We start from the raw sequence: 12,468 nt of genomic DNA, 5'->3' as shown, positions 1-12,468 counted from the left end.
TTACAAAATTGCATAATTCCATCATCGGCATGAGACGATTCTGCATGACACCTTTCAGCTAATTAAAACTACACTTGATAGAAGTTACCTAAATGTTGTGAGCCCTGGTTACAGCTGGTTGTGAATCAGGATCACATGAGGACACGTTTGTTATTGAGGTCTAACTGCACATCCAGCCTCAGGCCGTATGAGAACACAAACAGCACTGGCTAAATAGGTGCAGCAGGCGGGTGAGAATTTTAATATTGCCTATGGCAGTAAAATGACACCATTAATTTGGATTTGGTCCAGCTGGCTGAGTGCAGTACTGTAGTTAGTTTACTTTTCTAAATGGTCCACAGCTCCCCCTAGAGGTCAGGAGGAACAAAGCACTTTACAGAAGGAGCTGCTCCCCACTGAGAAACAATTCAATTTGTGAATGAAGGCAAGAAAAAATGATGGAAAAACACAAAATATGTATGAAGTCTATGGACAAATATGTAGCCTGTTTGTGATTGTTGCAGTGATGTCCTTTACACCCCCAAACAACACATTCATAGATGTTTATCAATATTTATTTAGACATGAGACATATGCACATAATTTTAACATTATGTCAAATTTTTGCATTAAGAGGGTGAAGTACCACTTCAAAAACTGCTGAATGGGTTAATTCTGCAGGACCAGGGTGGACGCACAGGAGTTAACTCAGTTTAGTGAACAGTCTGACTCATTAAAACCCACAGTTAATGGTTTTTTACTGTGGAAGAACTTCCAAATGTTTAAACCAGTCCTCACACCCCTTTAATCTGAGGCTTCAGCTCTGTAACTGCGTCACTGCTGTCAGAGCGCCGAGCTGCTAGTCTGTCATCATGTCGGCGCCCTCCCCTCCTGTGGCGTCCGTCAGGCTGAGCTCCTCCAGCATCTCCACTAAGGAGATACGAGGCGCTCCATCATCGTCTGTGTCACTCTCCACCGGGATCTTTGATGCGTCTGAAATCCAAAAACCAATATCTTTTCAATAACTATCCGATGCATCACTCGCGATAAACTCGGTGACATAAACTCCACTGGCAGCTTAAACCGTGATCAATCTCTTAACTGAGGAGTCGAGCGGCTCACCTCTGTAGATGTTAATGTTCTTCCTCAGTGTCTCGTCCTCCTCCAGGTCTTCCAAAAAGTCCTGGTATTGTCTGAAGACAAAACAGAAAGTTATATTATACAACATGGTGTGGAAAAATCTCCGATGATTCCCGATTCATTTTCAGACAATTCATTAACGTGTGTCTTTGTTTTGTTGGATTCCCTGCACCAGAGTTGCTCAGGTATAAATTTTAGTTTAAGAATAAAATAAGATCTCTCAATTCATGCATGAAATGTTTCGTGGTTATATTTGACAACAATATACTTTCAAAAAGATACTTCTTCTCACTGGATGAATGCCTTTCAAACACCTTCTGGATGAGGATAAATGTGGGGATATTCTGTATTTGCCTTCATGCTCACACATCAAACATAAATCAACACAAACCGATCCTGCAAACAAGCACTGCACAGACTGATGAAGATCATTCCCTTCTAATGGAGGAAAAAAATTAAAGGACATAAAACCACCACCATGTTGCACTGGCACATTTTTTTCCCGTGACGGTGATCATGACCTCTTTAATTCCAGTCTTTCAAACAAACACAGATCTGCTGCTATAAATAAGTGACGACTGTTACTCTCGTTTGAGTAGCGTCTGCTAAAAGCTACGGGACTCTGTTTTTGCAATTATCATGGGGTGTGTCTTGTAAAGGAATGGTTGTGTGTGCTGCAGTTACTTCTTTTAAGATTATTCAAACACTCGGCGTTCCTTTCCTACCTTTCGTCATCCGTGTCCATTCCCTCTCGGTCTCTGGTCATCTCCTGTAGTTTCCAGTTCCTGCGCTTCACCCTCCTGGTGCGGTCGTAACTCTTCTTGATCAGCACCTACGGAAGTCCACATCCATGGTTGTAGAAGTTAAAACACTACAGCGGGCATTTCTCCTGTTGTTATACAGTAATCTGACCACATCAGGCAGTATTTTCTCCCGCCACTAGAGGTCAGTGTTGCTCAGACCCAGATTTACTGAAGCGGATTCTTACCACGTCAGGAACACGATGTGGGTTCATCTTATTCAGATGCTCATCATTGATGTTAGAATTGGCAAAGTCGTACCTGTAAGAGAGGAAAATGTGGCCTTAAAGTAAAGCTCCCAACCTGACGTCAGTCTCCCCCCGCTGGCCTCGTACTCACCCCAGAACCAGGTCTCCGATGTTCAGCAGGTGACCCAGGAACGTGCGGCAGTGATACTGCTGACTCGTGTCCATCTCTGATGTTTTCTGAACCCATACCTCAGCCAGGGTATGCTGCGACACACACACACACACACACACACAAAATGGGACGTTAATGTACTTTCAAGCCATTTACCTAAAATTACCTTTGTTGTTTTTCTTCTTCAGTCTGTCAGACAGTTGAATCAATACTAGTGAAACATACAGGAGAGAGCGAACATTGTTCCTGTAAACTTCATTGTGTGCACGGCCAAAATAAACTCCCCAGTGTTTCTGCTGCTCCGGCTTGAATCACACAGAGGTTCAGGGATAATATAATGGCTCGCTATTGATTTTTCTTCCAAAAGAAAAGTAATATTCTCTCATAATGCAATTTGTTCTGCAACAACAACAACAACAACAACTACAACACACACACACACCTTATTGGACCTCATGCCAGCTCCAGCACCCAGCTTCTGGTTCCTGATGATGTCGATGTCCATCACGATGAACTCCTCCATTTGCCGCGGGTTGCAGAGACTGTTGAAGGGGTTACGCCAATATGTGTTCCCATCCACTTCAGCAACTATCACGTAAGAGATTTATTGACTCTTAGATTAGATGACTGACACACACACACACACACACACACACACACACACACACACGGACAAACACAGCATCACTTTTGATATGATTAACTGTCACAGCTTACATCCATGTTTTTCTAGTGTAGAAATTCAACTTAGAACTCCTCTGATGACTAGCAGACCCGCCACGAGGGGGGGGGTGGGCACTGAGGGCAAACAGGTCTGTGGTATTAGCTACTCACCCTGCAGGGTGTTGGGGTCGATGAGGTGGATGGCGCTGGTGACACGGATGCACACACACACCTGACCCATGTTTCCCAGACTCTGCGCCAGCCGTGGTGACAAACACACTACGTTATCCTGGCCACCAGAGAAAGAACGTGGGGTCAAAACCGAAGCCAGACGGAATGCGTGACGACTTTCACCCTACTTTAGGATTCTATGGTGTGTCTGAAAAGTCTAACAAACTAACAAAAGAACCTTAATTTTCTATCTGGATCAGAGACGAAACACAGATCAGATCCCAGCTTTTATTAACTGCAAATATCCCGTATGATTGCGGTCAGTCTAGTTTGTAGCGTAAATATAATCAAACATACGTCTGTATTTACAGTCTCAGCTTGTTTTTAATGGAAAACTGCATTAAGCTTCAGTTTCCTTCATAACCTGCAAGTTTGCGAATCAAATTTGACAAAAAAATAGATTTTTGCCGTCCTAAGGATCAATTTGCGTTTCAGTAGATCATAAGAAAGCTTCTAACACAACATTCTAAGTCAAATAAGAGGCTTTAATAAGAAACGTGAGCACGTGAAGACAAAGCGTGCCGTGTACCTTGCAGACGGGTACAATCTCCACAGAAAAGGTGCTCTTGTAGTTGTACGTGTTTGAGTGGATGTCGTGGGAGATGAGGCGCTGGGATGCCTTTGACCTTTAAAACAGAAACAGGATTCAACATTATGATTATTGTAATAATTATTATTATTACTGTCATCACAAACTGTAGTTAAGGACAGCAGATTTCACAGCGTCCTGACCACAAAAAGATCTTTAATATAACGTCAGTCAGGCTGGATTCTCCTGTGGCCAACATTTCAATAAAGAGCGATGTTGTTCTGGCACAAGGCCACACGAGGATGAATTCTGCGTAGGCTGATGTGTTGCTACCTGCAGGGAACGGTGCACTGGAGGAAGTCCACCATCTTCAGAGCGTGCTGCTTGGAGCCGTAATAGAAATCAACCCCATCTGAGAAGAAAAACAGCAACACGTCAACTTCCTCGCTTGATGGCCTTCATGGGCCGATGCTATCGTAGAACACAAGCGGAAAAACAACACTTACTAGCGCGGGACTCAAATCCAAATGCCCTACTTCATTTTACAGATTGAGTGCATCAAAACTAAAAAGTATATCAAAGTGTACCACAAATGTCCAATCATGTTCATCCGTGTGCTTTTTGCTTTGTGTAGTTTCATGTGTGTTAAAGTGCCAGTTTGAACGCAACCTGAACCGGGACAAAAAAAAAAAAAAAAAAAGTTCTTCCACAAACTATGAGAAATTTCTGCTTTGGATCAGAATCAGACGACCAAACTGTCAAAGCTACAGTTCAGTGGAGGTGTACAGAGAGCTGCTGCCGCGTTGCCACTCAATGCGAGCCTGTGTGTGGACGCAGCGGTCAGCGTCTCTACGTGGGACGTGTACCGCGCAGTAATCTGGTGTGGAATGTCTGCTCTGATTATCGTGCACTGAAGAGATGCTCAGCTCCTGCCGCCACGAGGCCCACATGAGGACCGTCGTTTGAACCGACTGACGCGAGCGATAAACATGTACGGCTTGCCGTTTGGTAGGAGAGGTAATTAACACTCGGCACATCATTATGTTCTAATAAGTGCTCATCAACGTTAGTAACGCTGGTGACAAATGAGACAATTTCCCCTCAAAGAGTAATCTGTTCAAAAGCCCAGAGGAAACGAGGCCGACGCGTCCCTTTAAAGATCTGGTTATTCAAATCAATAAAATCATGTTCCAATGACCTACCGTGGATTTCTTTAATGTTGAGGGCATTCTGGTGGAGTTTATGCTTGAGAATCAGCTGCTCCAGATAGTAGAATGTCTTTTTATGAACAGTCTGTTGAAAATAAATGAGAAAAAGAATCTGCAAGAACCTTCAGAGATTCAGGGGCCTATCCAGCCTCCTGCCGCATTTATTTCATTTGTAAGTTTCAGAAACAATCTATATGAACTTCATAAACCCATCAGGTTGGAATGAAATTTTTTACTTTAAAAAAAGTGTAAAGCGCTCTGGGACCCAGTCGTGATTTTGGTTCTTGTCAGTTTAAAATTTCTGTTTATCTGCTTCACAGGAAAAGATTCTCTGTGAAGAGAAGTGACTTCAGCTTTTATTATGGAGTCGCCGCCCTGCAACAAAGCTGTAACATCAGCGATGTCAGGAAAAAAGTGCAAACCCCTGGACACATGGATGGACTTCTGTATGTGTAAATATTTTTTATCGTGAACTTGAGCCAAACAGATCAGAGGTAACAGGTGTCCTACCTTCTGTCGTACTTGAACAACAGCTTTCCAGAAGTCCTTGGCTTCCACGCGATGGCAGTCGTCACACATCTGGGACTGGATGACAAACTCCACCACAAACACCTGCTGTAAGATCGCGCCGTTCATCACCTGGAGAGGAAAAGGTAAGTCACACTGACATGTCAAACTGCAGGGCAAACAAGGATAGAAATATTGCATTAGTTATGATTGTTCACATGGTTTCAAGTTGCCATTTAGATATTTCTGACCAATGGAAAATAACAATTTCCCCAAGGGGATAAATAAAGTGCATTTCGTCTTCTTCAAAATGATGACGTGTTTATGTCAAACATAACCTGTGGTTTTTGAAAGGTCACTGAAAAAAAAACCTGGTTCATCTCACATACCCAACCTTTGGTTGCCCTGGTGGTTTGAACATCCATCCCAACAAACCCCCTCCCAACCCTACCCACACCCACTTTACACCTCCAATCTTGTTTTCTTACCTCTTTCTGAATGGTCACTTTCATCTTAATCCTTTTGGAGTGTGGCTCTGTCCACAGGAAGCCAGCATCGATGAGGCGTACCTGTGAAGAAGGATGTGTTGCTGAATCCAAAGAGCAGGAAGCCTGACTGGATATCCACAAGTACTCTGGCTAACATGATGGAATCACACCTACTTTGGCCATAGAGCTCTTTATTTTTTTCAGGCAAAGGGCCAGCAGTTCCCTGGACTCCAGGGCACACTGCACCCAGGTCGCGGGAGGCTGCAAATATCTGCATGGAAGAGGAAGATGTACACTGAAGCTAAATGTTTTCTAGAACAGCAAGAGAATGTGTGAATCACGTCAGTAAATTCTATGCACGATTTGTTCTTGGAACAAACCTTTCACACTGTTTGCAGAAGTGCACGGTGACTTGTTTGGGGATTCCCTCTGAGATGTCCACCTGAGTGCGCAGACAAGCTACACACATGTTAGCTGGGTTTGGAGGAATAGGGACGCCACAGGTACAGCACAGGCTGGGGGGGGGGGAGAGGAGCAACATGGGTGAACCTCAGTAAGAGGAAAAAACATTATCTTTGTTTTTGCACCATGCTTATACATTAATGCTGACCATTACCAAAAGTAAACCATACATTACTTGAATCTGTTTTCCCCACAGTTAGAGAACACTGGTCCCTGTTCACTTAAACATGCCAAAAAAGTGTTGGATATTTAGGTAGTTATTTTTTATACAGGATCACAGTGTTCTTGTTTGCGTGCATTCTTGTGTCTTTGACACACATTTTTTGACAGGGACACATGATCATCAGACAGCAAGGGATGCAAGCTTTAAATACATTTAAAAAAAATTGATGCTACCTTTTTCAGGGGTAAAATATTGGGATAAAATACACCTCAATTCAACAAAAATATTCACAATTTATCCATTTCTCCACTTCAATTTCGAACCTGGAAATCGCCATTGTGTTTTGATCCCGCGCGAGTTTCTCGTCACGAGACTCATCTGCTTGATTCAGCCTTATTAAAATCGACCAGGGGTGACGACCTCATTATTTTGTTTTGGGTGCTGACATTTCACCGTGCTTCACCCATGGAAACATTTTTGTCCATTGTGGTACAGATGTTCAAATTTTTGCTGGTTTTTGCTTGGCTTCTTCTGCGTCTTTATCCACAACATCCACAGTAATATCTGTCCGTAACATCTGTCTTTTTTTCGTCATTAACTTTTTCGAAGGCATCGTGATCGTAATACAGTGAGACTGTACGTGCATGCTATTGGCTGACAGCATCCATGTCTGCACTGCGTTCTGAGACTCACAATTCCAGGGACGTTGTCTGATGATCGTGCATCCCTGTCAAAAAATGTGTGTCAAAGACGCAAAGGAAAACACTGTAGGCTAGACCTACCTACTGTGCTACTGTCCTAGTAGTTGTTGTTTTAATTAGAGAGCAATAAGCAAACAACAGCTTCTCAATTTAAAGGAAACGAAAGGCCTCTGCTCTCACTGGATGTGGTGTTGATTTGCATGGGTCTCGATGAACCCCACATTTTGTTCTCAATTTCTTACGATGTTGCAAACAAGAAAGTTCTCATGGTGTAAAAACAGCCCATAGTCTGGAACTGTAGTTAACTGTAGCTAATGCTCATTATGACAGATGCCTGGATCTCCCGTTAACACCATTACTTACATGTTGCCCTGGCTGCTTGTAGCTGGAGCTTGAATGTACTCCATTGCTGCCCACTTGACAGATGCGTGGACAGTGGATGTTCGTGGATCTCTGAACACAGAAACAGGACAGTCAGATTGTGCTGTCAATGCTTGAGCATAGCTACAATGGACTATCTAAAGTTAGACTGTGTGACAGCTATCAGCAGAAATCTATTTCCAACATATCGTAATTAATATAAAACCACTGACGTATTTTTTTTTCCACGGAACTAGAAGTTTTTCTTAACAGACAAGTAGCGACTGAACCCATCACGCTCTCTGGCTGCTGCTGCTGCTAGCTGCTATCATGGACGGGATCGGGTGTTAGCATTAGATGCTAAATGTCTACTTTAGATGAGGAATTGTAAAGGATTTTACATCAAAACAAAAAATTTAAAGTCATCTCAAAGAATTAAACAAACAAAACGGGCACAAGGGAGCTATGACAAACCGTAGTTAACTTGTTTGAACAGTGAAAACCCACCTCACTGATTTTAAGTGTCTTCCACGTTTTCCCCACCGAGGAGAAGGTCTGTGACATCATGCAGGAGCCCAGGCCCCCAGGACTGCCTGCGACTGCCTGATTAAATTTATTTTAAAACCCATTCAAATAAAGACGATCAATGGAATTTTATTTCCATACCATTTCCAAGAATCGACATATATACAATTGTTAGAATCTTGTTGTAAAGCAATAAACATGCCCTGACTAAAGACTTTTTCTTATTGCACTCTGAAAAAACTATTAAAAAAAACAACAACAACAACAAAAGAGAATCTAACTAAGATTGTAAAGAAAAGAAACTGAGGCCAATTCATGTTTATTTTACCTATTCAGATGTGAATTTATGTCCTAATGCAAGACAATATAGATGTCAGTCTATAATACTGTGCATTATAAATGAGATTACAGTGGGCTAAATACTTCGGGTTAGCAAAGTGGTTTTATAAAAAAATATTTGAGCGGTTTTTTTCAAATAGATTTAACGATTTTGGTGAAATATCATATGATATAAGAGAATTTAACTAGATAACCAATGATGTATTTAATACATGCGCAGTGCATTATATTAACATATAATTTTATCTCTACACGAAGGTCAATCTAGTGCTTATTCTACTTAACTGGGTATATTTGTGTGAGGAAGTATTGTTTGAAGAAACGCATTGATGGTTTTACCTGCTTTTAGGGTTTGGAACCAAAATGAGCTTTCTTGCCGCCTTTCATGCCCTTGTTTCACTAATACCCACAGCACTACTGTGGCTGAATATCACATGGTATCACAGGTTTTCAGGTTTTGTATGAATTTTTTCAATATACATCACACAAAGTGATGGGAGAAAAAACATAGTTAAATATACATTTTTGGGACATGGAAAAGGCGTACAGTTTTGAGATTAAGTGGGTTTTTTTATTTTACTTTATCGGATTTTACAAATTACATTGCCGAAAATAAACCCCTGCGTTTCAACATGTAAAAGAAATCAATACAGCGTCTGATCTTCGAGCGCACCTGTGATATGACGATCTTTATTGATGCCTTCACGTGCTGTCGGAAACAGTGAAACTAGTCTCCAAATGAGAGCGTATTGATTGTTAAACGTTGAATAATGAACGAGCAATGTCAGCAAACGCGACAATACTCAGCTATTTAAGGTTTCTGAGTTTTAAGAGCAATATACATCTGGTCTTACATTGATTTAAGACAATTTTATTCAATACAAACCCAAGGGCTTAGAATAAAATGTATGTGTGTGTACTTGGCGTAAAAATTGAACTATTTTTGATAGTATCCTTGGAACTTAATCGAATTTTATTTGACTCCGTGTTTGAAGTGAAATTATTTGATTGAATTCAGAAACTATATTAGTGTAATTTTGTGAATGTATTTATCAACAACATGTGAAGACGCTGGAACTCTGCGGCCTCTGCTCACACTAACGTCAAAGGTTTTATGACAGTCATATATAAAGTGTGTTGACCATGTGATCTTACTGGATGTATTTTATTAGATCATTTATCTTTTTTGTTATTATATTTCATTTCATACATTTCAATTTATATGTGCAGGCCTATGATCTAATATATAATATATAAGCACAATTATATAATGTAATGACTATTTTATCAATACAGGCCTGTGTTATTTGTGAATAAATTTGATGAAAAAGAGCGTTGAAAACAATAAAGATGGGATATTTAGATCTATACAGCTGTCAGAGAGAATGAATCACTGGTATGTTTGACCTTCGTTGTATAAGTCCTTGATCACAAAAACTCCTAGAACTTCACATTGATATATTTACCTTGATAGCTACTGAAAAACTATTCATCTCGAACTGGTTTCCTTCCGCATCTAGATCAAAATCAACTCCCTGACAATACGATCGTAGTCAAAACTTTACTATTATTATTATTGTTGTTTTTGTTATTATTATTATTATTATTATTTAACAATAGCACATTTTCATTGATCCCAATGAACTTAAATATTATGGATCAACAGATCTGGGATAGTACTTAGATCCAGATCAAACTTTGGTGTGTGCAGGTCACATAGAAATAGCATTTAACTTTTATTATCCATGAATAAGATGCAAAGTATTCCCCCATATTCCTAAATGGTGGAGATGTCCTTTCAAACACAAGATAGGATGCAGATGACGATGGACTGTGTAATTCCGTGGCGTGGCCGCTCAGGACAGATGCAGGACGCATTCCGAGCCGCACTTGAACGCACCGCCGCTGCTTGAGAGGCACCAGCAGAGAGTCGCAGCCGGAGAGGCAGCTGGGAATGTGAGGCTCCACCGCGGACCGCTATTTTCAGGACTGGGAGCAGGAGCGACTCCGGCCGGGGAGGGAGAGGCTCAGCCCACACCTCCACGCCGCTTCATTTCAGGTCCACGAGAGACCTCGTTTACCGTGCGGGGTGACGGTAGAGTCAGATGGTCCACCAACAACACGCCACTGCGGGGCTGCGCGTTACGGGGATCCGGGAGGAGCGTGTTTGCTCCGCTCCGATCTGTGGACGTGCGTGAAAACCTCCTTCCTCCTGAGTCCTGTCAAAGAAATGCGGTAAACTGGAAACCCGTGGGGTCCCAATCTGTCTGCGCCCCGGTGTGAAACGCTCGTTTAGATGCGCCTGCTTCCTCCACGCAACCAAACCCACGACGATGGACTGAAATCCGCTGCGGGCGCAAAGCGACCAACAACCTGCCGCGATTATCCTGCGTGTAAATAAGTAAATGATAGAGGAGACAATGACCCTGCTGTCCCTGCTCGGTCGGATCATGCGTTATTTTCTGCTCAGACCAGAGACCTTGTTCCTGCTGTGCATCAGCCTGGCGCTGTGGAGTTACTTCTTCCACACCGATGAAGTTAAGACCATCGTGAAATCCAGCCGCGATGCGGTGAAGATGGTCAAGGGGAAGGTGGCGGAGATGATGCAGAACGAGCGCTTCGGCGGGCTGGACGTCCTGGACGCGGAGTTCTCCAAGACGTGGGAGTTCAAGAGCAACAACGTGGCCGTGTACTCCATCCAGGGCCGGAGGGACCACATGGAGGACCGCTTCGAGGTGCTCACGGACGTGGTCAACAGGAGCCACCCGTCCATATTTGGGGTTTTTGATGGCCACGGTGGAGAGGTGAGAGCGCCCCCGTGGCCCCCAGCGGGCCACAGTTTACACCAACACTGGTGGGGGTATCAAGAGGGGAGGCTCAGGTGACACCCCATTAAGAATCCAGGTTAAAGTGCGTTAAGTGGCCTCAAGTTTTTATTTCTGTGTTCATAACAGCTGATGAAGTGTTTCACAGCGTGACGCGACAGATCCACGGACAGGACGTTTAATCATCCGCGTTAATCCTGTAGGTGATCATTGTGTTCAGAGTGGATGTTAAAGGAAGCCTCATCAAATGTCAACCAGACAATTGTCCAGACACTCACCCCGGTGTTGAGTCACGAATGTAAATTCATGAACTTGTTAATTTGCATACATAATGAGGAGGTGGGGTACAGTGGACAGGTCAGATTATTAAGACCCCTTCTGGTGTGTTAGTGATGTGTGTGTTAGTCATGTGTGTGTTAGTGGTGTGTGTGTGATAGTATATGCTGGTAGTGTGTGTTATCGGTGTTGTGTGTGTTACTAGTGTGTGTGGGAGATAGTTGTGTGTGTTAGTGGTGAATATCATACTGGAGCAGGGAAGCTCTGTACACCATACAGCCCACCAACACCACACACACACACACACACACACACACACACACACACACACACACACACACACACACACACACACACACACACACACACACACACACACACACACACACACACACACACACAACTCATTTCCACTGAGGGCCACATCCAGCATGTCCTCAAAGGGCCAGATGTAACTTATAAATGTAACTATAAGTTACTCAGTGTAATGTAAAATAAATGTAACTACTCCTTAATGTTAAATACAGTCATTCCAAATTTATTACTTATTCGAGTTACAAACATTAGTTATACAGAAAAACAGTTTGTTTCTTTGTTATAACATAAATCCTTTTTAATTAAACCCACAGAACTCCATCAATCAAGGATCAAAATATCCAAGTGAATAAAAAATAGAGACATTAACTTCCTTTTTTTGGTCAAAGTTAAAATAGGCTTAAGAACTGCAATGTTTAGCAAATGGGAAATTTGCTTTTTGGTCAGGGAGGCTTTTGACCTATTTATTTTTGGACACTCTGACCTTTTATGCTCTCGTGGGCCACATAAAATGATGTGGTGGGCCACATTTGGCCCCTGGGTCCTGAGTTTGACATGTGTTCTAAATGGTAAGGTTGCTTCTCATTTATTTAAGAA

At 42.4% G+C, this 12,468-nt stretch overlaps 2 protein-coding genes across 2 annotated transcripts in view; one reads left to right on the top strand and one right to left on the bottom strand.

The window, feature by feature from the left end:
* On the bottom strand, positions 1-8,176 carry nmd3 (NMD3 ribosome export adaptor). The gene is made up of 16 exons (XM_068317219.1): positions 8,099-8,176; positions 7,595-7,684; positions 6,286-6,420; positions 6,080-6,176; positions 5,906-5,986; positions 5,421-5,549; positions 4,905-4,995; positions 4,036-4,114; positions 3,703-3,799; positions 3,114-3,231; positions 2,722-2,867; positions 2,259-2,371; positions 2,108-2,180; positions 1,845-1,951; positions 1,102-1,172; positions 1-972 (listed from the first exon to the last, which is right to left on the bottom strand). The coding sequence occupies exons 2-16, from the start codon at positions 7,636-7,638 to the stop codon at positions 839-841; spliced, it is 1,515 nt and encodes a 504-aa protein (XP_068173320.1). The 5' UTR covers positions 7,639-7,684; positions 8,099-8,176; the 3' UTR covers positions 1-838.
* Positions 8,177-10,143: 1,967 nt separating this feature from the next.
* ppm1lb (protein phosphatase, Mg2+/Mn2+ dependent, 1Lb) overlaps positions 10,144-12,468 on the top strand; it is a 42,606-nt gene continuing 40,281 nt past the window's right edge. Inside the window, exon 1 of the mRNA XM_068317374.1 lies at positions 10,144-11,259. Coding sequence (XP_068173475.1) covers positions 10,861-11,259 — 399 coding nt within the window. The 5' untranslated portion in view covers positions 10,144-10,860. The remainder of the gene's footprint in view (positions 11,260-12,468) is intronic.

Source organism: Antennarius striatus, chromosome 6, assembly GCF_040054535.1.
Source record: "Antennarius striatus isolate MH-2024 chromosome 6, ASM4005453v1, whole genome shotgun sequence".
In the NCBI taxonomy this organism is placed as follows: Eukaryota; Metazoa; Chordata; class Actinopteri; order Lophiiformes; family Antennariidae; genus Antennarius; species Antennarius striatus.
This window is presented reverse-complemented; position numbering and strand designations above follow the sequence as displayed.